This window comes from Canis lupus, chromosome 9 (genome assembly GCF_003254725.2).
Source record: "Canis lupus dingo isolate Sandy chromosome 9, ASM325472v2, whole genome shotgun sequence".
Classification (NCBI taxonomy): domain Eukaryota; kingdom Metazoa; phylum Chordata; class Mammalia; order Carnivora; family Canidae; genus Canis; species Canis lupus.
Window position 1 is genome coordinate 20,604,526 of NC_064251.1, and position 27,343 is coordinate 20,631,868.

The 27,343-nt window shown below is 47.5% G+C and overlaps 2 protein-coding genes across 3 annotated transcripts in view; one reads left to right on the top strand and one right to left on the bottom strand.

Moving 5' to 3' along the window:
* CFAP97D1 (CFAP97 domain containing 1) overlaps positions 1 to 7,317 on the bottom strand; it is a 16,737-nt gene extending 9,420 nt beyond the window's left edge. Inside the window, exons 1-6 of one of the 2 annotated variants that reach the window (XM_025439596.3) lie at positions 7,168 to 7,317; positions 6,697 to 6,934; positions 6,099 to 6,169; positions 5,712 to 5,830; positions 3,191 to 3,247; positions 2,561 to 2,689 (exon numbers count right to left, since the gene is read on the bottom strand). In XM_025439596.3, coding sequence (XP_025295381.1) covers positions 2,593 to 2,689; positions 3,191 to 3,247; positions 5,712 to 5,830; positions 6,099 to 6,169; positions 6,697 to 6,820 — 468 coding nt within the window. In that variant the 5' untranslated portion in view covers positions 6,821 to 6,934; positions 7,168 to 7,317 and the 3' untranslated portion in view covers positions 2,561 to 2,592. Of the gene's footprint in view, positions 1 to 2,560; positions 2,690 to 3,190; positions 3,248 to 4,172; positions 4,297 to 5,711; positions 5,831 to 6,098; positions 6,170 to 6,696; positions 6,935 to 7,167 lie in introns of those variants that run through there. The other variant, XM_025439595.3, reaches the window with a different exon arrangement.
* Positions 6,921 to 20,706, top strand: DUSP3 (dual specificity phosphatase 3). The gene is made up of 5 exons (XM_025439594.3): positions 6,921 to 7,085; positions 7,292 to 7,343; positions 8,412 to 8,571; positions 11,322 to 11,548; positions 17,078 to 20,706. The coding sequence occupies exons 2-5, from the start codon at positions 7,292 to 7,294 to the stop codon at positions 17,281 to 17,283; spliced, it is 645 nt and encodes a 214-aa protein (XP_025295379.1). The 5' UTR covers positions 6,921 to 7,085; the 3' UTR covers positions 17,284 to 20,706.
* Positions 20,707 to 27,343: the final 6,637 nt, after the last annotated feature.

The window sequence follows — 27,343 nt, forward strand, 5'->3', positions numbered from 1 at the left end:
GATTCCTCAAAATGAGATAAACTGGAACCAGTTAATAATGAATTTATAATTGGACATATTGATTCACTCTTTAAGCTTCTTATTTTGAGGTAATTGTAGATTTACATGGGTATAAGAAATAACATAGAGATCCTATGTGCCCTTTACCCAGTTTCCTCAGGGGAAGCAGATGGTAAAATTATGGCACAAGGTCATAACCAGGATATTGATGTCGATATAGACAAAACACAGAACAGTTTCATCGTTGATAAAGTGGATGCCACCAAAATTAAAATACTTTGCTTTATGAAATACCCTGTTAAGAGGATGAAAAGACGGACGCCTGGGTGGCTCAGTGGTTGAGCGTCTGCCTTCGGCCCAGGGTGTAATCCTGGGGTCCTGGGAGTAGTCTCGCATTGGGCTCCCTGCATGGAGCCTGCTCCTCTCTCTGCCTGTGTCTCTGCCTCTCTCTCTGTGTCTCTCATGAATAAATAAATAAAATCTGTAAAAAAAGAGGACTAGGGGATCCCTGGGTGGCTCAGTGGTTTAGCACCTGCCTTTGGCCCAGGGCATGATCCTGGAGTCCCCGGATCTAGTCCCGTGTCAGGCTCCTGGCATGGAGCCTGCTTCTCCCTCCTCCTGTGTCTCTGCCTCTCTCTCTCTCTGTCTATCATAAATAAATATTTTTTTAAAAAGAGGACTAAAAGATTACAAACTGAAAGAAAATATTTTGCAGATCACATTTCCAACAAAGGATTTGGTCTAGAATATAATAAAGAACTCTCAAAATTCAATATTAAAAAATGAACAGTTCAGTCAGGAAACAGGCAAAAGATATTCAGACATTTCATGCAAGATGATATCCACATGACAAATAAGCCTATGAAAGATGTTCAACTTCATTAATCACTAGAGAAATGCAAATTAAGAGCACATGAGATGTCTCTATGCACATATCAGAATGGCTAAAATCAGAAATATCAAATGCTGGTGAGGATGTCAAGAAACTGGATCACTCATCCATTGCTGGTAGAAATGTAAATGGGACAGCCACTCTGGAAATAGGTTTGTAGTTCCTTTTAAAATGGGCTTACCGGGCAGCCCAGCAGCCCGGGTGGCTCAGCGGTTTAGCACTGCCTTCAGCCCAGGCCGTGATCCTGGAGATCCGGGATGGAGTCCCACATCGGGCTCCCTGCGAGGAGATTGCTTCTCCCTCTGCCTGTGTCTCTTGCCTGTCTGTCTGAATCTCTCTCTCTCATAAATAAATAAAAAATATTTAAAAATAAAATAAAATAAAATGGGCTTACCATACAACCCAGCAATTGTACTCTCAAGCATTTATCCCAGAGAAATTAAACTTACTGTCATGCAGAAAATTGTGACAAATACTCATAGCTGCTTTATTCACAATAGTCAAAAACAAAAAACAAAAAACAAACCTAGAAACTACCCAAATGTCTTTCAACAGGCAAATGGTTAAACAAACTGGTATATTTATACTATGGAATAGTACTTTAGCAGTAAAAAGGAATGAACTTTTGATGCATACAACTTGGATGAACTTCAAGGCTATATGGAACAACAACAAAAAGCCAGTCTCAAAAGCATGGATGTATACCACATGATCCCATTTATGTAACTCATGAAATAACATAATTACAGAGATGGAAAACAGATTAGTGATTACTGGAAGAGGGGGGCTGTGGCTAAAAGGGGTAGAGGTGGTACCATGGAGTCTTTTGATGATGGTACAAACTATGAATCTTGAATGTGGCTATAGTTACCCAAAACTACACATGTGATAACGTTACATAGAGCTACACACACACACACACACACACGCACGTTTAACTGGTGAAATTTGTATACACCCTATGGATTCTACCAATGTCAGCTTCCTGGTTTGATATCATATTATAGTTAAACAAGATGCTAACTTTGGGGGAAGCTGGGTGAAGGGTGCAGGAGCCCCCTCCCCAGCCCTGGTACATTTATTTTCGCAAATGTACCTGTGAATTTGCAACTTCCTGTGAATCTAATCATTTTTAAATAAAAAGTTTATTTACTTGTAATGAGAACACTTAAGATCTGCTCTCTTGCAATATAAAAAGTTTAAAAAGTTAGGCTCAAACCCAGCACGACCAGTCAGAGCAGTCATGCAGCGTTGTCTTGCCATATGTTTTGAGATATGTATGACACTTTTACTGTTGCTGCTCCCTATAGATGAACAGAATACACAGAAACTTCAATGAGGCATTCTTTTCCAGTGTTGTATATTCACAGAGAGACTAATGGCATTTGTTCTCTGTGCTATCTGAACCTTACTCTTATCAAGTGCTTCTGCTCTCCATTTTGACAGTGCGCGGCACTTGGCAGCTGGGTCATCTTACACCAACCTTCCTCCCCTCTAGGATGGTGGCGATGGTGTATGTTTTAAAAAGTTGTTTCTTTTTCTGTCTCATAGAAACTTCTTTTCAGAGCCCCAGATAATAATGCTTGCATCTTTCTTTCTGCCTGCCCTACTCTGTCTCCATTTGGGGATGGGACTTAAAAGCCTTTGGGTACTTTAAATGTAACTTACTCATTTTATGTTCCAAGCTTTATTGTAGCATCCTAAGATGGAGCATTCAGCCACTTAGGAGTGTCTTGAAATTCTAAGTAGCTAAGAAATCCTAGGGCTTTCTCTCGTATCTTTTCCATGGTGAGTAACCTTGTATTCAGGGGGAAAAGAGGAAGAGAAATAGAGAAATATCAATTATACGGAGCTATTCTTTGGAAAGCCTGAGTGTCCATTTATCCTTCTCCTCAGGAACAGCACACACACACACACACACACACACACAAATTTAGTCATTACTAATAATGTTAAGTAATGCAAAATGCCAACACAACAGTACTTGAATAGTGACAAAGACCTGTAATGGAACTTTGGCACAACATTAAAACCATGAGACCTCCTGTTTATATCTTCCTGGAACAAATCACTTCCCCTTAGACTCACGTAAAGACTCAAAGCTGATGACAAAAGCCAGTCACTTCCTACTCGTATGGAGAGAGGAAATAGAGAGCTCTAAGTTCCCTTATATTACAGAAGGGCTAAATCCATCCCTTTAACTGGGTCCCTTGTGCTCCATCTGTACAGTTCTTAGGGCTTTGGTATCAACCATGATCACTGTATTCCCCAATAAGAAGCAGCCATGGTAAGACATACCTAATCATCTCGGGAGAGAAGATACCTTGTCGTATTTCTGATATAGCGTCTTGAATTCTTAAAGGGAGAAAATCAGATTTATGTCAATGCCAGGGGGCTGGTGCTAAAGTTGAAGTTCTAGCTCCTAAGGCTGGCTTAGAAAAGGCTTACAGACTAAAGGGAGGGAGTGGTTAGTTTGTTGTTGTTGTTTTTTTTAAAAAAAAACAAAAAAAAAGAAAAATCACAGGGGGCACCTGGGGAACTCAGTGGTTGGGCATCTGCCTTTGGCTCAGGTTGTGATCCCAGGGTCCTGGGATCGAGTCTCACATCAGGCTCCCCGCACAAGCCTGCTTCTCCCTCTGGCTTTCTCTGTGTCTCTCATGAATAAAAAAAAAAAAAAAAAAAAAAAAAAAAAATTGGGCAGCCCTGGTGGCTCAGCGGTTTAGCACCGCCTTCAGCTCAGGGTGTGATCCTGGAGACCTGGGATCGAGTCCCAAGTTGGGCTCCTACATGGAGCCTGCTTCTCCCTCTGCCTGTGTTTCTGCCTCTTTCTCTCTGTGTGTCTCTCATGAATAAATAAATAAAATCTTAAAAAAAATAAAAAATAAAATAAATGCAGAAGGCGTTTTTCCTTTTTCCTTCTTGAAAGGTCATTCCTAAATGAAGGGAATCAACTACACACTGAATCATGTACCCTTTCCTCCTTTTTGCTTATACGTTGTCTTTTTTTTTAAATGAATTAAAGCTTGAGGGAGAATGCTACCAGATATTTTCTGAAACTGACGCATGGTGGCTTTGCTCCCAAGGAGCAAATGGGTTAGCTCCTGGATGGTTCGCTCCTGTCATTAGCTTTGTTTGCTCTGGGTGCTTTCTCTTTTACCAATTACTGCATTTTTCATGATCTCTCCCTCAGCCGCATAGGGAGGCTCTTCTGCAACTGACTCTACTCTGAACACAGACGAACTGTGTGTGCGCAAGGAAGAGACACAGAGCAGCCACGTGCCTGCCAGTCCATCTCGGATGACCTGCGGTCATAGTGGGGTTTGCGATCACTAAGCCTCTTCAGAATGCCCTGGTTTTCCACGGTGATTCTCACTAGTTCTCGGTTCCTTGTTTCTCTGTTTAAACTGAAAAACACAAAATCCTGAGATGGTCAAAGAGTAAAATTCCCTTCTTGAATGAACTAGTAATGTCATAAACCCGCGCTGCCTAAGTGCAGAGAACAGACTTTCTCACTGAGCCGTGAGACCCCATACATCTGTTGAACTAGACTACACTCTGGGGAGCGTGCACAACATTGGCAGGTTTATATCAGCAGTTTTCAACCCTGATGTCCACTAGAAGTTTCTACTTTACTGGTCTGGGTGCAGCTTGGGCATTGGCATTTTGTAAAAGCACCCTAGGAATTATTATGTGAAACCAGGACGGAGAATGTCTGGTTTATATGATGAGGAAGGTCTTGCCTATGGACACATCACAAAAGGCTGGTGACAATTTTGCTTCACTTTATCTCACCTGTCAATTGTTTCAGATATATAAGGATATAGGAAAGGTATCTTGACACTCCCTCCTACACACACACACACACACACATCCACCAGATTCTTTCCTGCATACACTTCTTTTGTAGCCCTGGCTATTCTCCATTATTATTTACATAAACATCTCCCCTAATAGGTCTTGAATTTTTTGATGTTAGGAAAAAAATATATATATCTCTTTTCATCTTTGTATTCATAGGACTTAGTAGATAGTAGTTCCTCAGGAAATATTTGAGGAACTGACTCAAGAATGCTGTGTCAGGGGCACCTGGGTGGCTCACTTGGTTAAGCATCTGCTTTCAGCTCAGGTCATAATCCCAGGGTCCTGGGATTAAATCCTGCAATGGGCTCTCTGCGCAGTGGGGAGCCTGCTTCTCCCTCTTCCTCTGCTCCTCCTCCACCCCACTTGTGCTCTGTCTCTCTCTCAAATAAATAAATAAAATCTTTTTTTTTAAAGAAATCCAAAGAGGATTTTCACTTTTCAAAAAATTTTTTAAATTTTTATTTATTTATGATAGTCACAGAGAGAAAGAGAGAGAGGCAGAGATATAGGCAGAGGGAGAAGCAGGCTCCATGCACCGGGAGCCCGATGTGGGATTCGATCCCGGGTCTCCAGGATCGCGCCCTGGGCCAAAGGCAGGCGCCAAAGTGCTGCGCCACCCAGGGATCCCATAAATAAAATCTTTAAAAGAAAAAAAGAATGCTGTGTCAGTCCCAGCTACGGTCACCATTCTACAAGAGCATGCAGTATTTTCTTGTGACCAACTCTGAATAGGACTTCAAAAAAGTCTCTTAGATGCAATAAAAGTTAGCCCTTTATCACCAGAGAAAGATCTCCGTTTTGGATAGTTTTCATTCTCCTTAACCCGGTCTCTTTGGCTACCCATCGAGATACCGTCTCTCAAGTACACCTCCTGCTCAGGAGAACCTTGCACTAAAACCCAACAAGGGAAAAGTCAATTTTGACTTTCCAAAAATGAAAAGATGAGAAAGAATGCTACCTCTTGGAAAAATATTCGTTCCAGCAATCCACCTTGGCAGGGCCACGATGGGCATTGGCGATTTTCTGACACAGTTGCTTGTTTTCGTATTCGATTTTGTCGATCCGCTTTTGTTCACCCTGGTAAGAAACCATACTCCACCATGGTGACATTGTCCAACACCCAAATGCTCAGCATCACCCTTCTCCAGGATGGTGGGAAAGGGGGAAATTGTGGGCCACAGTGGAGACTGGGAGCAGAGTGTAGGAACGGGTGTGGTGTGCAAGGGGTAGAGCATCTTAATAAGTCTCTGGAATGGTGGGTGTTTATAAGGCTCTGGGAACCTGACTTCCTCAGGACATGGAGAGAAATCAATAAAGTACATCCGCAGATGGCAACAACAAGTACCTGTAGTTTGCTCAGTTTTAAAATGTGATGTGTGTGCGCCGCTGGAGGTTTGGTATCAACAGCTGGTTTCACTAGAGAAGGATAAGAGAGATCTATGTTACCATACAGAAGTCCTCTTAGCCGCCTCAAAAAGCCTGCTCACGTCCTAGACAACCTCCCCGACTCATTAATGTGATGATTTTGAATTGACCTTTCCCCAGTTCAGGAATTTTAGTAGCTACATTTCCCTAACTGGCATCTTCAAAGAGTTTTTAGCACAAATAACAGAAAGTGAGGGCCAGAATGGGTAAAACAGACACATGAAAGAGTCTTTCCCATCCTTTCCCAATGCAACTAGCCTGTTGGGAGTTGGAGTTCCACTCCCTCTCTAGCTGACTTTGGTTTTAAAGAGTTTGAGTGAGCATTTCCATCCATTGAACTCCTGGTGGAAGGTAAATTTTGTCACTGACTCCAATGGTCTTCTTGACCTGACCCAACCAACCCAGCAGATAAGACCAACCATCACAAAGTCATACTATGCTGGTTTAATGTCAATATCTGTAAGGTGGACCCTTCCAGAACCCCTAATTGTGGTGTCTCGCCCCAACTGCCCACATACCTATTTGTATTCTATTCTTGTGAAATATGTAGTGGCCAAAGTCCAGTTTCTTCCTGAAGATTGTGCTCTGTCTGTGATTCGAGACGATTACAGGGTAGGCTAGATAATCCAGGGAATTGTTCATCTTCTCTTCCTAGTCTCATTTAAGAAATGAGGCACCCAGGCTCCTCTGTGAGGTACTTAGCGGTCCCCATGACAGGTTGTCATAGTTACCCTGTTATGACATCAGGGACAGGTCCTGGGGAAGGAAGAGGAGAAGCAGAGCATGCCTGACGATCCCCGGGCTTCTGTTTGAAAGCTAACACAGGTCCAAGTCAAGATGAAGGGCAAGACTCAGAATCTCTCCCACCTGCCTGACACGTGGATGCCACCAACACCAGTGGGAAAAGGTGTGATGTGCTGGGAGGGGTGGGAAGGCACCAGGTAGGGGTTAGGGGGTGGGGATGGAGAAGTCTAGCCTTGGTTACATACCTTCAACTACAAGCTAAGTAGTCTCCACTACAGTGGATCTTGTGGAGGTGTGAGATCACAAGCTTTTGGGGGGAGGTGAAAGATGACCTTAACGATAATCTCATCCAATTTCTTCATTTTGCAGATGAGGAAACTGAGGTCCAAAGTAACAGCCTGCTCTGCTGCTCAAGAAGCAAGTTAGTAGCAGGGCTGGGCTCAGGATGCGGGGAGGGGTTGGTTCCTGAATTCCTAGGACATTTGTTTTTTTCGAGGGGTGGGGTAAACAGCCATGGGCAGTAGGGGAGGACAGAGACTGTCTTCTGCCTTTAGTGCGATTTCAGCAAATGAGGAGTTGCCAACACTGATGTGGCTCATGGTGGGCTGGCAGTTAGTTGCTCCTGGAAGGGCTGCAAAGGAACCTGATTCCGCTCCACCCTAGTACAGGCGTAGTAGCACCTAGTGGGTGCTCATCACATTGGCTGATGTAGAGGGAGGGCACCAACTGAGTCCTCACTGTACAGTGCTGGGCGCTCTCCTTGAGTGTCACATTAAATCTTTCAAACAACCCTAGGAGTTAGGTACTAGTGTTCTCATTCCCCGCACCCCCCCCCCCCCCAGCCACCTCAGAGAGGTTAAGTAATTCTCCAGGGTCAATGCCACGCTGGCTGCACAGAGCCCAAGCTTTGAAGCACGATGCTGGCTCTCAAGAAATACTGGAAGAAATGTACCTCAGAGTTGGGCTTCTCAAACTTTAACCTTTGTAAGGATCGCGGGGGGCGGGGGGTGCTGTAAAATGCACATTCTCGTTGGGCAGGGCTGGGGCGGAGGTTTCGCATTTCTGACAAGCACCCCGGTGATGTCAGTGCCGCTGCTCCGCAGCAGGCAAGAGTCAGGGCTCCTAGGCGGAATCCGGGTGTCCCGGTAATCCTGGAAGAACTAGGCGACACCTGTGTGCGCCCCGGTCACTGGGAACGTTGATCGCGCCCTGCGTTTAGTCCAATGTTACTGCACTTCCCCGTTTGTAATGATGCAGAAAAGGCCCCAGCTTGGGGGGTTCCGGGGACCCCCCGAAACTCGCGGGACGCGGACAGGCCCAGGGCCCCCGAGCGCCCGCGGCGGCGGCGCGCCTTCCCGCCGGGAGCAGAGCGCGCGGGCGGTCCGCGCTCCGCCTTTTCCCGCGCCCGGCGGGCCCGCCTCCGGGGCGGGACGGGGCGGTCCCCGCTCGGAGCCCCCGCCCAGCTGACCCGGCGGCTCTCCCCTCGCAGGCTGCTGCCCCGGCGTGCAGGGCCCGGCCGCCGCCATGTCGGGCCCGTTCGAGCTCTCGGTGCAGGACCTCAACGACCTGCTGTCGGACGGCAGCGGCTGCTACAGCCTGCCGAGCCAGCCTTGCAACGAGGTCACCCCCAGGATCTACGTGGGCAACGCGTGAGTCGCCGCTGGGGCGCCCCGCCCACCCGAAAGCCGGGGTCGGGGCGTTGCGGGCGCTGGGGGGGGGGTGCGGGGCGTGGCCGCCCTCCGGGAGCCCCGCGGGGCCGGGCAGGGGCTGGAGTCGCCGCCCGCCCCCGCGCAGTGGGGCGGAGGGGCTAGACCCCGCCCCGGCCCCGCGCGTCCTCCCCCCGCGGGGGGCCCGGGTCCCCGGGCGTCCGGCCCGAAGCCGCCAGCCGCTAGGGGCTTGGCCTTGGGCGGGGTCGGGCTACCGGGATCACTTAACAGGTGGCCCTCTGTCACCCGGCCGGTCTCCAGCCCGCGCGTCATGTGACATCTGCCTGGTTCTGCAGTGAGGTCACCGCGGAATGTCTGCCTTCGCTGCCATGGCAACTGGCTGACGTCACAGATCGGGCGTGGAACTTTCCCGGCTGGGCAGGCCAGATCAAGGAATCGAAATACTCCCAATGAGGGATCCGGAGAGCTGGGCTGGGGTTTCCTTGCTCCCTCCCCTGCCTTCCAGATAGGGTTTGGTTTACCAACGCCCTAAGTTCCATGGGCCAGGGTCTGCGTTAGAAACCCAGAACTAACTCCCTTCTCCCCTTTGACCCAGGAGGAAATGGTGGCCCAGGGTGGTTGAGGGACTGTGAGGACAGAGACCATGCCTTGTTCATGTCTGTATCCCCTGTCCTGTACTAGGACCTGCTGCTTACCCTGCTAAGGGCTGCCACAAAAATGAGGGTCATCGCGGGGCAAGAAGGGGTCCCTAAGGCAGGTCCTGCCTTCGTGGGGACTGTCTCATCCATTCCATCCATTCATTCACCATATTGAGCACCTACTGTGTGTCCGGCATTTACAGTGCACATTCATAGTGATAGTAGTGGTAACGGTAAATTTGTTGAACGCTGAATTAGAGAAGGGAGGTGAATGAAAATTCACCTTCAGAGTTATTTGTTTTTTTAATCAACCACTGTTTAACAACCACGTGCAGTGTCATGAGCAGGAACAGCTGAAACAGTCCCAGGGCCTTAGCCGAAGTGCTCCGTAATTGCAAAGTTCAGAGGATAGTGCTCTGTCCAGCCACCCCAGCAGCAAGTGGCCTTGGTGCCTCGGAGAACCCGCTGTCTGGGGCAGTTTGGCACATTCAGCTGCCCCTCCTTCCCGAGTGGAAACCGAGGCGGTGGATGTCTGGTGGTAGCCAGGGTGGAAAGTGCCGGTGGCCACTGTAGAGAAACACATCCCCAGCCCAATTAGTGAATCTGGCTTTGACTTGACCAGGGGTGTGGGGGGGTACTCCTGCACATAGGGAGCCCCTGAACCAAATCAGGGCTCACAGGGCCTGGAGAGGAGTCTGTATGAGCCTCATTTTCTAGATCTCAGGATCTGCAGTTGATGTGGACATGCCAGGCAGAGTGAGGGGAAGACAGAGCAGGGCTGGTGTCAGGTCTTCTCCTTGCTCTGCCCCTAAGCATCCCATGTGAGCCCCAGCACTGTCCTTCCACTGTCCTGGAAGCTTAAGCCCAGGCCTGGCTTCCTTGCAGGCTGCTGTGACAGGCAAACAAGATCATGTCGGAGAAGGCACTTTGTAAAGTATAAACTGTTGTCTGAATTGGGATGTTGTTGGGAGATGAAATAAAGGAGCCCTTTGACTATTCAGATCAAATGTTTTATAACCCCCAGAGTTCTGTTGGCGCCACTTGGTCCCCAAGTGCTTACTCACCCAGGGGAGCTTCAGAAATGTGGCTAGTGGTCTGTGGTGGAAAGGGCCCCTCTGGGGGACTGGAGGGGCCGCCACACTTTATAGTCCAAGGAAGGAGGCTGCCTAAGATGTGTTGATTTCATTCTTTCTCACTGATTCACCCCATAGTCATTCAGCACCTATAGCCGGGTGCAATAGCAAGTGCTGGGCAGACAGACCTGGTTACCCCCTCAAAAGTTCACAGCCTACCCATCCGAACAAATAATCACAATCAGGCATTAGAAGAGCACTGACTACGGTGTCAAGCTCTGTCTATAGGCTAGATCATTTTTTTTTTTTTTAAATTTTTATTTATTTATGATAGTCACAGAGAGAGAGAGAGAGAGGCAGAGACACAGGCAGAGGGAGAAACAGGCTCCATGCACCGGGAGCCCGACGTGGGATTCGATCCTGCGTCTCCAGGATCGCGCCCTGGGCCAAAGGCAGGCGCCAAACCGCTGCGCCACCCAGGGATCCCTAGGCTAGATCATTTAATCCTTCTGCCCAGGGGGTAGGTATTGTTGTCAACCTCATTTGACAGATAGGGAAACTGAGTCACCAAAAGGTTAAGTGGCTTGCTTAAGGTTACCTGGCTGGCAAGTCTCAGGGTTCGACTCAGACCCAGGCAGTCTGACTCTAGAGCCCGTTTTGAGCCAGTAGGCTGTACCACCACCACAGTATAGGGAACATGATGCCAGATGGAATGGAGGGGGCGATCAGGGCATATTGATGGAAAATGAGAGGGTGTGTGACCATGGAGAAGCTCGAGAAGGGCATTCCAGGGAGAGGGAACAGCATGGGGCTGAAACCACCCCAGCTATTTGGGGAAGCTGCTGGTAATTAGATATGGCTGGAGTAAGGGAGGTGGGTCACAAGATGAGGGGAAGTTGGCAGGGGCCAAGCGTGGAGGCTTCCTCGCTTTGCCAGGAGACTTAGAATCTTCTCCATCTTCCTCCTTCTGGGGCTGCCAGGTGGTCAGGTAATCATCCCCCTGCTCCTGTCTCCTGTCCAGGTCTGTGGCTCAAGACATCCCCAAGCTGCAGAAACTAGGCATCACCCATGTTCTGAATGCTGCTGAGGGCAGGTCCTTCATGCACGTCAACACCAATGCCAACTTCTACAAGGACTCCGGCATTACCTACCTGGGCATCAAGGCCAATGACACGCAGGAGTTCAACCTCAGCGCCTACTTTGAAAGGGCTGCAGACTTCATCGACCAGGCCCTGGCTCAAAAGAATGGTAAGGCACATGTGGCCCAGGAAACAGTGCAAGGCAGTTCTGACTGGATTTTTTTCTAGAAAACAGGCCCACAACTGGCTTCCTCTTGGAAAACCTATCAAGTGGCCACATGTTACACAAGATTTATAAATGTTTCTCACCATGGCAGCCCCGGGGTCCTTGGGTTTGAGTGGACTTTGCCTGAGAGTTCCTTTCTAGCCACTCCCCGCCATGCCCTCAGTTCAAATAGCTTTAGTAATAATGATTTTATCTTCCATGATAAGAAGTCCTGAGGTGAGGGAGCTCTGGGGCTGGTTGATTCAGCAGCTTGGTGGCGACATCAGGAAGAGGTGCTTCCCTTTTCTCTTGCACGCCACCCTCAGGGTTCTCCCCTCATGGTCCCAAGATGGCGGTGGTAGACCTAGTCACCACATCCTAGCAGAACAAAGCATAGCAAAAGACCAGGCAGCCATCTCTTCCTTGTGTTTCTTCCCTTTTTTTAATGAGCAAGTAAAAGGGTGCCTGAGTGGCTCAGTCGGTTGAGGGTCTGCCATCAGCTCAGGTCATGATCTCAGGTTCCTGAGATTGAGCCCTATATGGAGCTCTCTGCTCAGTGGGGAGTCTGCATCTCCCTCTTCTCTGTTCCTCTGCCTGGCTCGTGCTCGGTTTCTCTCTGTCTCAAATAAATAAATAAAAATAAAGAGCAAGTAGAAGGGTGCTCAGAAACCCTTCATTGGGGTTCCCCTCACATCTCAGTGGCTGAATTGGCTTACATGAACGCCTGGCCAGGGAAACAGGGCAGCCATGACTGGCTTAGGCGGGTGCTTAGCAAGCTGTGGCCCACAGACCACATCTTCCAGCCACTTTCTAAATGCTTCCTGCAGCACCCAAATCTAAGACTGAGCAGAACTGCTGAGTTGCTGGCAGGCAGGGAGGCAGGACCTCCCTGGGGGAAACCCTAGAAGGCAGAGGGCAAACGTCAGTTGAGCAGGCTGGGCCACTTGCCCTTTCCCTTTTAGCTTGTTTCTCTCAGCGCCTGCCTTTACCTTCAAGCTGCCTCCCCTGGCCTCTTCCTCCCTCACCACGGCCTTCTCAGGGGAAGTGAGCCCCATGAAGGTATGATCAGCCTTGATACCCTGATTCTAGCCTGTCTCTGCTTCTTGTGCCCAACAGCCTCCCCCTGGAATGATTTCCAGTGAACAGTGTGTACTAGATGCTGGTTATCGCATATCTGGGGCTCAGGAGGGAAGTTTTATTGCCCGGGGAATCTGCAACTTTACTGTAAGGCCCTTTGTGGTCCTTCATGATCTTGTGTGTGTCACCCCCGCCATTCCGGCTATATTGGGTTCCTGTGTTGATGGGAACGAGGGGCCCAGTTAAGGGGATGGATTTTGCTCTTCTTGTATGTGGGTTGGTCATCCGCTTAAGGAACTTAGAGCTTCCTGACTTTGTTTCCTCTCTCCATACAACTGGGAACATACCTTGGCTTTTTGTGACCTCTCGCCTCAGCAGGAGGCAGCATGGGCTGAGTTTTCAGTCTGGAAAGTTCTCTCTGCTTCTCCCTATCTTGTCCCCTGGCAAATTCCACCTTGTGCTTTAACCCTGGGCATAGTGTTCTCTCTTCCATGAAGCCTGCCCTCAGTTGGGTCCACTGTGTCCCCTTCTGTCTCCCCAGCACCTGATGCAGCATTGGGCACATAGCAGACATGCTGCAAATAATTACTGAGTGAGTGACAAAAATGAATTCCATGGGCTCTAATGCCAAGTGTACATGCTTCTAGGATTGACTGGCCAAGCGAGTCAACAGAAACACACTGGCCTCCTGCAGTGTGCAGGGCTCAGGAGAGCCAGATGCCCATCACTTTGGAGAAGGGGAAACAGCCAGGAGTGCTCAGAGGAGAAAGCAGTCACTTCTAGCCAGGAAGGTCAAGGGACACTTTTATGGAGGACATGGCATCTGAGTGGGCCCTGGAAGGATGGGAGTCAAACCTTCCTCTTCCCCATTGTCTCTGTGAGCCCTGGACTGCTAAATATGTTCCAGGTGGTGAGGCAGGGAAAGCCCCACTTTGCATACTTTCAGTATACTGGCTAGAGAGGGAACTGGCAGGAAAGTGGAGGGCTCCCCCTTCCTGCTTGGAAGGCACGGGGAAAGAGAGTCATGTTTTGGGGGCAGGGTGATGGGAACACAAGAGACTTTGGGCTAGCAGATTTCCTCCAGGATAATGGCAGTATTTAGGCATTGGTGGATAATCATCCACTTGGCTAGTGAGCAAATATTTATTGAGCACCAAGTGCATACTAGAGGTTGTAGGGTATCCTAAAATCAATACCACACTGTCCTTGCCCATTACATAAGCCAAGCATTAGCCTAAGGGCTTTATGTGACGTTTCCTTCAATCCCCTAACAACACTGTGCAATGGATACTATTAACACAGATGATGAATCGAGGCATAGGTGGGTTAGGTGGGTCTTAGGGTTCATAACCAGTAAATTGGCCAGGAAGGAAAAGAGAACCAATAGAATAAACAGATATTTTAAGGAATTGTCTTATACAATTGTAGGATCTGGCAAATCTGAAATCTGTGGGGTAGAGTGGTAGGCTGGAAACTCGGGCAGGGCTTCTTGATTACAGCCTTGAGGCAGAATTTCTCTTTCTCCAGTGAACCTCACATTTTGCTCTTAAGATCTTTGACTGATTGGATGAGGCCTAAACACATTATCAAGGGTGATCTCCTTTACTAAAAGTCAACTGATAGTCTGTGTTAATTACATTCACAAAATACCTTATAGACTAGTGTTTGACCAAGCAGCTGAGCATCATAGACAAGCCAGGCTGACAAATGGAACCATCAGAACCAGTAAGTTAGAATTTAAACCCACATTCATAGGACTTCAAAGATTTTTTTTTTTTTTTTTTTTTTTTTTTAAGATTTATTTTCTGGGGCACCTGCATGGCTTAGTCAGTTGAGCATTCCACTCTTGGTTTTGGCTCAGGTCATAATCTTAGGTTTGGGAAATCGAACCCTGCCTCAGTCTCTGCACTCAGCAGGGAGTCTGCTTTCCCTCTCCCTCTGCCTCTGCTACCACTTCCCCCCACCCCACCTCCTAACCACCACCCTTCTCTGGCTTCTGCAAAATATATATATATATATATATATATATATATATATATATATATATATATATTTATTTATTTATTTGAGAGAGAGAGAGTGTGTGCACATGTGCACATGAGTGAGGTGGGGGGAGGGGGAAAGGGGAGGCTTGGTACAGGGCTCCATCTCAGGACTCTCAGACCATGACATGAACCAAAATTAAGAGTCAGAGGCTTAACCGACTGAGCCACCCAGATGCCCCAAAGATTTTGGTTCTAAATCCCTATGCTGAAAAAGGAAATATTTGAACTGGGGTTTTAAGGGATGACAGGAATTTGCCAGGTGGCCGAGAGAGACTTTGTTCCCTATAGAGGAAATGACTTGTGGAAAGGCACCAGGGGTAGGGAAAAGCATGGGAACGTATCAAGGCCGTGGGTACTTGGCCTTGTAAGCCACTCCTTGGAGACAAGAAGCCCTGCAAATGGTGATAGGTTTTATTTGAATATAGAAAGCCCCTTCCTGCTGCTAGGTAGAGGGTGAATTGGTGATGATGAGGGTAGATCAAGAGCTCAGTTTGGAGGTGTGAAGAGGGTGGAGGTGAGGGTGATGAGGACCTGAACTAACACTCTGTGGCCTGAGTGGGTGGTGGCAGAGAGAAGCCGAGGCTTGGGGCTCTTGGGGACCCCTGGTGGAAATGAAATGTGCTGGGACTTGTTGATGCTCTCTTTCACCAAATGCTGGGGATGCAGCAGGGAGCCAAACAGACAATTCTGCCTTGTGGAGCTTTTCCATCTCAGGGGAAGCTGACAGCAAACAAGTGAAGATTTCTGGCCTGGGGCCAGGCGGGGGGGAGGGGCGGGTGGGCGAAAGCAGGGAGTCAGGGATGAGAGAGGAGAAGGGCTGGGAGTGGGTTTGAGGCTTTAGAGAGGCTGAGTGGGAGAGCAAACACCTGGGGAGAGAGGTTTGCAAGCTGAGAAGCCAGCTGGCTGGTGAAGGGATGGAGGGAGAGAGGAGACAATGTAGGGGCGGGGAGGGGGGGGTGCAGATTTTATAGGGCCTCGCGGGCCATTTGGGGAGCCGTGAGCAGGTGTTTATATTTACATGTTTTGATATTTTTATCCTCCTGTTTGTATTTGACATGCACGTTCCTTTTACTTTTTAAACCACTTTGTTGAGTTATAATTGACATTCAACACATTTAAACATCACACATTTAAAGCCTGCAGTTTGACATTTTGACTTCTGTGTATACCTGTGAAACCAGGACCACAAACGAGAGTGTGAGCACACCCGTCTCGCCCCAGGCGCCTCTGTGGCCTCTCCCTTCCGCTCCTTCTGCCTCCCATTTCTAAGCAACTGCCGCTCTGTTTTCTGTCACCAGACACAAGTGTACATTTTGTGGACTTTTGTGTAAATGGAATTACACAGTGGGTGTGCTTTCTTGGCCTGGCCTCTGCCGGTGTCATTGCTGTGAGTTCCATCTCGGTCACTACACGTGTCCATAGCTCATTCCTGTTTAATGCTGACGAACCTTCCAGTGTATGGATGTGTCCCAGTTTGTGTGTTCACCTATTGGTGAACTTTTGGATTATTTCTGTTTTCTTTTTTTGTTTTTTGTTTTTTTACTTTATTTAGTTATTTGATAGAGGCAGTGGGGAGCATGAGCCAGGGGAGGAGCAGAGGGAGAAGCAGACTCCCCACTGAACAGGGAGCCCGACGCCAGGCTTGATCCCAGGACCCCAGGATCATGACCTGAGCTGAAGACAGATGCTTAATGGACCGAGCCACTGTATGTTTTGCTTTTGATTGAAATATAAAATTCACGTGGAGAAATGCTGGTATCACAAGTGTGCAGATCAGTGTGTTGCCCTCAGATCAAGAAATAGATCTCCCCCCCAGGACTCTAGAAACCCCTAGTGTGTTCCCTCCCTATCTCACTGTTACTACCACCCAGACTTCTGTTAGCGCAGAGCAGTTCTGCTTGCCCTCCTATTCCATGAACTCACAAATGTCCTATGTGTGTGTCTCATCCGTGTTCTAAGTGTAAGTCGTACACTGTTTATCGGTCCTGCCGTTGAAGGGCCTCTGGGAGCTGCCAGCTGGGGCCACTAGGAACAGTGCTGCCCTATGAATATTCTGGTGCGTGTCTTTGGTGGACATGCATGCACCTCCCTGCTGGGCCCTGGGGGTTGCATGTGTCAACCTGAGTACGTACTGCCCTGTGGTTCGCCAGAGCCATGTGCTCACGTACACTGCCCCCTGCACAGCCACAGATAGAAGTCCTGCTGCTCCACATCCTCGCTGATGCTTTGTGTTTTCCGTCTTCTCCATCCGGGCGGGTACACAATGGCCTCTTGTACTTTTCATTTGCGCTTCCCCCGGAAGAGTTCTGACTCGAGTCGGGCTGTGTTGGGATGGCCCCAGCTCACGCTCCCTCGTCCCTGTCTCTTTCAGGCCGGGTCCTTGTCCACTGCCGGGAAGGTTACAGCCGCTCCCCAACCCTAGTTATCGCGTACCTCATGATGCGGCAGAAGATGGATGTCAAGTCTGCCCTGAGCATCGTGAGGCAGAACCGTGAGATCGGCCCCAACGATGGTTTCCTGGCCCAGCTATGCCAGCTCAATGACAAACTAGTCAAGGAGGGGAAATTGAAACTCTAGGGCACTCCCGCTGCCTCTTCTCTAGCGGCAGACAGGGGAGGCCCTGGTCGAGGTGTCCCAAGCCGCCATGTTTAGGAAACACAGTGTACCCTGCTCCCAGCATCACCAGGCACTTGCCCACAAGTCTGTCCCAACACAGCCCTGGGCCACCTCCCCCCTGGGGAGCGTATAAAGAAGCTTGCTAAGGAAGGCATTTTGCTCTCCGGTGTGTCCCGGGCTTACAGTTTCTGATGTCTTCTCCCTGAGGTGGGGCACGGAGGGGGAAGGCCTGTGACATACATGCTCCTCCTGGATGACCCAAGGCAGGAGGTCTGTGGAAGGATAAGGCTCGAGATGCCCAGTGGGGCCCCTCCTGATGTCCGTGGCCCCCCTGCCTCCCTCTCTGGCTCCCTACGCCCCACCCTGGGGTCCCCTCCTGAGTGGGGACCTCAGCACCTCGAGCCCTGTAAGGGAACTATGCAAACGCAGGCCCCTCTCTCCCCTCCGTGCCTGTCTCCCCCGGCTCCTCCCAGCTGCCCACACTTTGCTCATAGGCAGAGGCGCATTGTGAGGTCTGAAGCTGGTCCCCCGGCCAGCAGTTGTTAGTGGGTGGAAACTCCCATGAAGAGACTGCATCTTAAGTATTTCAGTGGGATTAAAGAGACCCAAACAAAGAGGCCGTCAGGTGGGCAGACATTCCCCTGGAGGACTCCTGTAAGTCCATAGGTTTGTTAAAATGTGAACCTATGGAAGGCTTGCGTTCAGAATTCGCTGCTTTGGAATATTTCCCCTGGACTGCTCTCAGAAGAGCGATGCCTCAGGCGTGGTTTTATTTTATTTTATTTTTTTAGAAAACAGGGTGTTGAAGTTCCAGCCTATTTAAAAACCCCACCATTTGAAGAATGGCAAAGGTTTTGTCCTGAATTATAGCGTTGGTGAGCTCAAGCCACTCGTGCTAACTGCTTTTTGTCTCCGTTGCTATTTCAAGGACAGAAGGAGGGAGTTAGCCAATTCCAATGTGGGTGTGTGGGTGTGTAGGGGGGTGTGTGTCTCAGAAGCACAGCCAGAGGATGGAGGAGCAGGCTCTCACCCCGCCCACTTAGAGGTAGTGCTTTTGGCTCTGCCTGCCAGGAAAGATCTGGGAGCCCTGGGAGCAAAAATGACTCAGCCAGGCAGAAATGAAACACAGTGGAGCATCCGAATGGAGACTTGGCTGGTGGCAGAGCAAAGAAACCAGAACAACCCTTTTTAGGACTTTTAAAGGATGATGTCAGAATGCACTAGCACTCACGCTCACACGTGCACGCACATTTGTCAGAAAGTAGGAGTTTTGATTGAAACCCAGTCATATTAGGACTTTAGATGATTGTCACCATGGAAAGTGATGCATTCCTATCATCTTCAGGTTCCCTGACGGAGAGGTAGTCCTCAGCCATACCCCCAGCTCTTAGCACGCAGAGGTCTAAAAAAGTTTCCAGAATAAAACACTTCTTTTGAGCACCAGATATTTGCAGGGTGGTATTCTGGTGGGTGTATCAAGCTCCCATAAACCCGAATTCGTGGTAGGATCACTTGCAAGGATTTGCAAAAGGGATTTTACCAGAAGCGAAAAGCCAAGGACTTCTGTTAGGTATATAAAATTCACTTTTAAATTTAAATTCAGGCAGTATTAACCTGTTGAGGTGGGGATTGTGCCTTTTTCAGAGTTGACCAGGGGCTTCTGGCTAGACAGGGAGAAGCAGGGTGCCGCAGGGCCTCCCTCCGAGGTGTAATAGCCTCTCTTGCCGCAGGGTCAGCAGTGCACAGCCTGGACATTCCCCTGCCTCTGTGACCACAGCCACCCCGAACAAACTAGGATCTGTCGTCTCTTCCAGATACCGGACTGCCCACATACACCCCCCTCAATGAAATGGCCATCCTCTGACCTGTGTACCTCACTTCACAGTTCCCAGAGAACTGTCCCATTCACACTCACTTGATCCTTTCAGTAACCCTATCAAGTTGGTAGAGCTTATTCATGTATTGTTACCTTTTAAGAAAAAGAAACTAGGGTTCCAACTGGTTGAAAACATGGTGCCTGGGCTGTCCCAGCTCCAAGTTTGCTGCTCCCTGAAGTTGAATTCCTTGTCCCATACTACTCTCCTCAAGAAAGGAGGCCCCTGGGAGTGTCCAGGTGCACTGCACATGCCCTTGACCCAGCCCGTGTGCACAAAAGCCAGATAACTTTGTGGATGGAGTACAACCAGCCAGGCTGTGGTGAGTAGGAAGGTGACATGTGGCTCTTCCTCCAGGAAACATCCCTAAGTTGGAGCTTTCTGTTCTACTGCTGGAAGAGCCCTAGGGCTAGGGCTCCCCTTCCCACACTTAAGCAGTGGTCACCCCCCAGGGTAGCTGCCACAGCTACTTAGACTAGTTAACCAGGACCTCTTGAAGTCCTTTTTGTGGGGGCAAGAGGGAGGAAAGGCGCTTGGGAGAATTACTGCCTTTACTTTGGGACTACTTTTATGCTGATAACTTGGGATTTCTTGGTAGTCTTTGGTCCCAGAAACCCTATATTTACTTCATGAGATTTAGCTCCTAATTTTTGAGTAAAATAAAATTCTATTGTAAGAGCCAGCACATGCCCAGCTGCGAGTGGAAGCTGTCTCTGGACAGCTTTCTACACCCTGGGAGGTGATGGAATAGGAACTCAGGGTGCCCTTACCCTCTCCCCTGACCTGATCCCTTTCTTTGACTAGCAGACCCCCACTTAGGTGAAATTAGAGCACCAAATGGTTTTCTTCTCAAATCTAAAGCAGTACACTTTCCACAGGCTGGTCTGTTTCCCTGCCACTCTGAGTGATCTGGAGAGCAGAGATCACCATGTGTCAAACAAGGGGACTCCTCTAGAAGACCTCTAAGGTCCCTTTGGCTCTGTAGGGTTCTCTGGAGAATCCCCACCTGGAATTTACCACCACCTGGAAATCATAGGGTATGTAATATGATGACCAGCAGGTGGCACTGTGTTCCACCCGTGGTGATGGTTTGAAAGGGAATGTTGGTGCCTTCTGTGTCACAAGTTAATGTTAAGATGCTAATGTTTTAATCAAAATAAGCACTGATCTTAAAATAGGAAGATAGGAGCTTTCCTCTCGGGAGATTTTGTCATAAGACCGGTGTCAGGACCCGCTGAAGAGCCAACAGTACTGGTCTCGCCAAGTCAAGATTTTATCCTGCTTGGAAATAGAGCCCCTCTCCATTTGAGAGAGCAGAGTGGTTGAAAGCTTAACTTATCTCCTGTCAGCTTTCAGGGCAATTTGATTGTGAAAGCATTGAGTTTTCTGGATAGAAAAGCGGAAGGTATTAAATTGGTTTTAAAGGAAAGTAAGTTTAATGTCTGTTGTATCACAAATCAGTGTTAAAACACTAACTGTAACCAAAATAAATGTCTTACATTACATAGAAGTGGCCTTTTTTGTCCTTCTTGTCACAGCTGATTTTCCTTTATGCTCTTATGTTTGCTTTTTTCTAACTTTTAAAAATAGCGTCAACTAAAAATTAGCCCTCCCGAACACGTTCTCAGTTCCATGATGATTATATTTACACGGTAGATGTTGATTAAACATCTTGCCAGTACCAGAAATTTCCCATGACAAGAATAATCTTTTTATTTATTTAATTTCTAAAAAAAAATTGCAGCTTTTTTGAGGGATAATTGACTGGAATATTCTTGAATAGAGAGCCCCATCCTGTTGAGGGAAGTAGATTTATGTTCCTAAGAAAGGAGATACTAGGGATGACAGTCTCATGGTGGCCTCACATGAAGATGATTAGGTTGCATTTTGAGTTTGAATGATCCTGCAAACGGGCAGCCCCCAAACCTAGCCCTGCCCTCAGATGTCTTAAACTCCATTATTATTAGCATTTATCTCCCTTATAATAAGCACTGTTTTTTTTTTTTTTTTTTTCTCTGAATAAAAAGACTCAGAGTTCGGTCCCTTTTCTCCCTGACAGAAAAAAAACAAAAAAACAAAAAAACCTCTTTCTTGGGCACCTGGGTGGCTCAGTCCATTAAATGTCTGCCTTAAGCATCTGCCTTCAGTTCAGGTTATGACCTCCAGGCCCTGGGATCAAGTCCCACATTGGGATCCCAGAGGGAGAGGGAGAAGCAGACTCTCCTGAGCAGGGAGCCCGACATGGGGCTCAATCCCTGGACCCTGAGATCATGACCAGAAACAAAGGCAAATGCTGAGCCATCTGAGCCACCCAGGCGCCCCTAAATAAAATCTTTAAAACAAAAGAAAACAAACCCTCTTCTCCCAGTTCCCCATAGCAGAGGCAACTAGTCTAACTCGTTATTTGTCAAACCTCTTTGGCAATATAATCTTTATATATTTGCATAGAATTTTGAGGCAGAACACTAACATATGAAACTGGTAAAAGTGTTTTTAAATGTAATTTTAAAAGCCTTTTAATTAAGAAGGTAATTATATATATATATATATATATATATATATATATATATATATTCAAACAATACAAAAGGCTTATCACAAAAGGTAAGTCTCCTACCCCAGACTTTTAATCCCTCTTTTCAGAGGAAGCCGCTATTAACAGGTATATCCTTCAAGAAAAATTGCATGAATATGTAAGTACACATAAATATATATGTGTATAGAGATATCCATGGAAAATGTTCTGCACTTTGCTTTTTTGTTTAATAAACATTTGTTTCTTACAGCACCATTCGTTTAACTAGCTACCTATCATTCCATTGTGTATGGTGTACTGATTTCTGTATACTCTAATTTTAAAGGTCCAGGCTGCTTTAATAAAGAACACAATGTTGAAATAAGACTTATGAATAACAGTTGCAGCTTATCTGCTTTGTATCCTGTTAATTTCTGTTGTCTGTTACTGTGGCACAGTATCAAGCACATCCCAATATTCAAAGCTAAGGAGGATTGATCTGTGCTTGCTTGTATAATTTTATGGGGGTGGGAATAGGAGCTGCCTGGCTGGCTCAAATCAGAGTGAACAACTCTTTATCTCTGGGTCATGAGTCTGAGCCACACACTGGGTGTAGAGATTACTTTAAAAAAGGATAATTTTACGGATCCCTGGGTGGCGCAGCGGTTTGGCGCCTGCCTTTGGCCCAGGGCGCGATCCTGGAGACCCGGGATCGAATCCCACATCAGGCTCCCGGTGCATGGAGCCTGCTTCTCCCTCTGCCTGTGTCTCTGCCTCTCTCTCTCTGTCTCTCTGTGACTATCACAAATAAATAAAAAATTAAAAAAAAAAATTAAAAAAAAAAAAAAAGGATAATTTTATAGGGGTGGCATGCCCAAGCCTATGTTTTTGAAAGACAATCTATGAGCTATGGCCTTCTGAATTGATGACCCACTTATAAGAAGTTCAAATGCACAGAGATTCAGTTTTGGAAGTCTACACTAAAATGAGTTATCCTAGGGTGCCTGGGTGGCTCAGTGGTTGAGCAGCTGCCTTTGGCACAGGTGGTGATCTGGGGTCCTGGGATTGAGTTCCGCATCCGGCTCCCCACAAGGAGCCTGCTTCTCCCTCTGCCTACATCTCTGCCTCTCTCTGTGTGTCTCTCATGAATAAATAAATAAAATGTTAAAAAAATAAAATGGGGGATCCCTGGGTGGCGCAGCGGTTTGGCGCCTGCCTTTGGCCCAGGGCGCGATCCTGGAGACCCGGGATCGAATCCCACGTCGGGCTCCCGGTGCATGGAGCCTGCTTCTCCCTCTGCCTGTGTCTCTGCCTCTCTCTCTCTGTGTGACTATCATAAATAAATAAAAATTTAAAAAATAAATAAATAAATAAATAAAATAAAATAAAATGACTTAACCTAGAGGCAACACAATGAATGGGTGGTCTCCAGTTCATTAAAAGCAAATACACACCACATTTAAGCAATGTGTGTGTTTTTATATTTTTATTTAAATTTTACTTAGTTAACATACAGTGCAATATTAGTTTCTGGAGTAAAATTCAGGGATTCAGCTCTTACATACAACACCCAGTGCTCATCACAAGTGCCCTCCTTTGTACCCATCACCTGTCTAGACCCTACCCCATTCACATCCCTCCATCAATCCTGTTTGTTCTCTATTGCTAAGAGTCCTCTGGTTTGTTTACCTCTTTTTTTCCTTTATTATATTTTTAAATAACTGAGGTGTACTTTTTTTTATTAAAGATTTTATTTATTTTAGAGAGTTGGAGAGGGAGAGAGCACGCTCACGTGTGTGGGCAGGGGGAGGGGCAGAGGGAGTGAGAATCTCAAGCAGACTCCACACTGAGCGCAGAGCCTAACACAGGGCTCGATCCCATGACCCTGAGATCATGACCTGACCTGAAATCAAGAGTTGGATGCTTAACTGACTGAACCACCCAGTCGCTCCGAAATGTACATATTTTTAAAACCATAAGACATCCCTGTGGAAATGTGGGGTTCTGAGAAAGCTAGTGTGAAAGCCCAGGAATTAGATGGCCTTCTGGTGGATTGGAGCACTGGGACAGATGCCCTGAGAGGCAGAAAGGGCAGAAAAGGAATTCAAGAGGACAATGGGCTATTTATTGGCAAATCGAACTCTAATTAAAAAATAATACGTGTTAAAAAAAAAAAAGAGAATGGGAAGCAGAAGGCAGGTGCAGTTGGGCTTGGAGGGAAGTCAGTCTCCAAACACATGGGGGACAGAGCTTCTCTTGGGCCACACTTTACTCATTCTCTCTTTTTCAATTAGGCCCCGACTTTTGGACTCCCATGTTTGTCTTCCTGTTGTCACATTTTAGTCAGAATCTCCCCCCAACCTCCACATCCCATCATCCCCAAAACCTCCACATCCCATCATCCCCAATATCTAATCGGGTTCTTCACCCCCACCGTCTCGCAAGTGAAGGCCATCACCCGGGCTGCTTTCAGCAGCAATCAGGCTGGTTAGGTTGGTTTAGCCAGAATCCTCCCTTACCTTTCCTGTTTCCTCTTAGTAACTTTCCATGCACTGACCTCACCCTGCTCCTGTTGCATTCGGAGCTGAGCCCAGTACCTCTTGGCCACTGCAAGACCCAGTGCAAAGGTTCCTACCCCTATTCCCAGAATCCCCCCCTTGAGCAGAGTCCTCTTTACCGAGTTTTTTTTTTTTTTTAATTTTTTATTTATCTACGATAGTCACACACAGAGAGAGAGAGAGAGAGGCAGAGACACAGGCAGAGGGAGAAGCAGGCTCCATGCACCGGGAGCCCAACGTGGGACTCGATCCTGGGTCTCCAGGATCGGTGCCCCCGGCCAAAGGCGGGCGCCAAACTGCTGCGCCACCCAGGGATCCCTTTACCGAGTTTTTAATGAGTGTCACGAACATTTTTTTCTTTAGGGTTTGCAGACGTCCCTCCAGGCAGAGGCAGTTGGGGAGGGTCTGGGATGAGTTGGACCCCCCTCAAAGGGCCTGGTTACCAGGAAGGACATGGAAGTTCCATCCTGTTAGCGCTGGGGAAAGTGTTAGCCCATCTAAGCAGGACGGGGTGAGTGACAAGGCTCTTTGGGACTCCTCCCTTCTTTGTCCCTGAGAAGCTGCTGAATGAATAGGTAGGAGAGGTCCACTTTCCACCTGTGTCAAGACCCTATGGTCTCCAGGGAACAAGCTCTCAACTGTGAATAAAGGCAGGCTGATTTGGGTGTCCTTCATTGCAGACAACTGCCTATAATCAGATCAGACTCCCAAATCCAGATACTCCGTTTCCCCCACTGACCTGTGGGAGCAAAGCCTGGGTAGAGAAGTGCAGTCAATATGGAAAACCCTCAGTTCCCATGAATTACATAGCCTGGTGGCTTGAGTGAGAACCAAGAAGAGAGATGCCTTTGGAGGCTTCTTGTGGATCAAAGATTCTATAATCCTGAGGATTCAAACAAGCATAACTTCCTTTCCAAATTTGGCCTGTCTTTCAAAGTGTGGTCCAAATGCCACATCTTCCTGTGATGATCCCAAGATCCACCCCAGGCAGAAGAGACGGTTCTCCCCTTCTGAAGGCTCGTAACACTTTGTCCCTTAAAAAAAAAAGATGCATCTGAACCTTTCCTCAGTGGCACTAACCAGTTTCTTTGCTGAAGAACTATTTTCTTCCTCTGTACAGGAGCTCCTGGAGGGGAGCACGTATGAGTTCACAGCTCCTGGCAGGAGGTCTTGCTTCATTAAATGTTTGTCAAGTGGACGTATGAACAGGCAGCGTGGTAGAAATGAAAACCAACATATAGAAAAACAGCCTTGCTAGAAATTTAGATACAACTGTTAAATTATTAAATGCAATTTAAAAATATTTAGCCCAAACCCAGTGTTGGCAACCTTGTGGAGATGCACGCTATTCTGGGCCAAATTGTGCCCCTCCAAGATTCGTATCTTGAATCCTAACACCTAGTAAGTACATTGGAACGTGACCTTATTTGGAAGTAGGGTTGTTGCCGATATAATTAGTTAAGAGGAGGAGGTATTTAGGGTGGGCCTTAATTTAATATGACTTATGTCCTTAAGAAAGGGGAATTGGAACATAGACAAGCACACAGGTGAACACCATGTGAGGATGAAGGCAGAGATTGGGGTGAAGCTTTTCTAGTTAAGGAATGCCGAAGATTGCCAGTAAAGGCACCAGAAGCCAGGGCAGAGGCATGAAACAAGACTCTCCTCACAAGGTTACTCAGCCATTAGAAACGACAAATACCCACCATTTGCTTCGACGTGGATGGAACTGGAGGGTATTATGCTGAGTGAAGTAAGTCAGTCGGAGAAGGACAAACATTATATGGTCTCATTCATTTGGGGAATATAAAAACTAGTGAAAGGGAATAAAGGGAATGGAGAAAATGAGGGAAAATATCAGTGAGGGTGACAAAATATGAGAGACTCCTAACTCTGGGAAATGAACAAGGGGTAGTAGAAGGGGAGGTAGGTGGGGGTTGGGGTGACTGGGTGATGGGCACTGAGGGGGGCACTTGGCAGGATGAGCACTGGGTGTTATGCTATATGTTGGCAAATTGAACTCCAATAATAAAAAAAAAGTCCTCACAAGGAACCAATCTTGCCAACACTCTGATCTCCTGGTTCCAGCCTCCAGAACTATGAGAAAATGCATTTCTGTTGTTTGATTACCCGGTTTGAGGTATTTTGCTCCGGTAGCCCTAGCCGATTTATGCATATGTCTACTTGTACATCACTGGTGGGACTGGGGAGCTGGATGAGCTTTCTGGAGAACAACCCTACAACACTCAGCCAACTGTTCGCCCTCTCAGACCCAGTGTTTGCTTCTGGAAATAACCCTAAAGGTGTTTTCTTTTAAAAATTATTTTGTGGAATATTATGCAGCAGTAAAAAAGGAACACATTGTTGATACATGCAACAACCAGGATGAATCTCCAGGGAATCACGTGGAGAGAAAAAAGCCAGTCCTAAAAGGTTACATACTATTTGATTCCAGTTATTTTATTTTATTTTTAAAAAGATCTTATTTGAGAGAGAGAGAGAGAGAGCATGAGAGAGCTGGGGGAGGAGCAGAGGGAGGAGAAGCAGGTGCCCCGCTGAGCAGGGAGCCCAATGTGGGGCCCAATCCCAGGACTCTCAGATCATGACCTGAGCCACAATAAGAGAGATTTCTTTAACCAACTGCGCCACCCAGGCGCCCCTATTTGATTCCATATAACACTTTTGAAATGACACTAATATGGAAATGGAGAATAGATTAGTGGCACGACACGGGTTAGGGGTGAAGAGGAAGGGCATGGGAAGAAGGTAGGTGCCGCTTTCAAAAGGCAACAAAAGGGATCTTTGTGGTCACAGGGCTGTTCTTTTTCTTGACTGTGATGGATACTGGAACTTACACATGGGATAAAGCTGCATAGACTGAAACACACAAGCTTATGCATGTGCACATGAATGCAAGTAAAACCGGGGAGATGTGAATCAGATTGGTGGATTGTATCGATGTCAATATCCTGGTTCTATTGTACTGTAGTTTTGCAAGATGTCACCATTGAGAGAAACTGGGTAAACGGTACATGGTATTTTCCCTGTTTTGTTCCTCACAAGTACATGTGAAT

Bases quoted from the DNA above. Each gene is read 5' to 3' on its own strand.
- DUSP3 (XM_025439594.3), top strand. From the start codon at position 7,292: ATGAGGAAACTGAGGTCCAAAGTAACAGCCTGCTCTGCTGCTCAAGAA. The intron at 7,344-8,411 runs GTTAGTAGCAGG...CTCCCCTCGCAG, and splicing joins CTCTGCTGCTCAAGAAGCAA to GCTGCTGCCCCGGCGTGCAG. The intron at 11,549-17,077 runs GTAAGGCACATG...TGTCTCTTTCAG, and splicing joins GGCCCTGGCTCAAAAGAATG to GCCGGGTCCTTGTCCACTGC.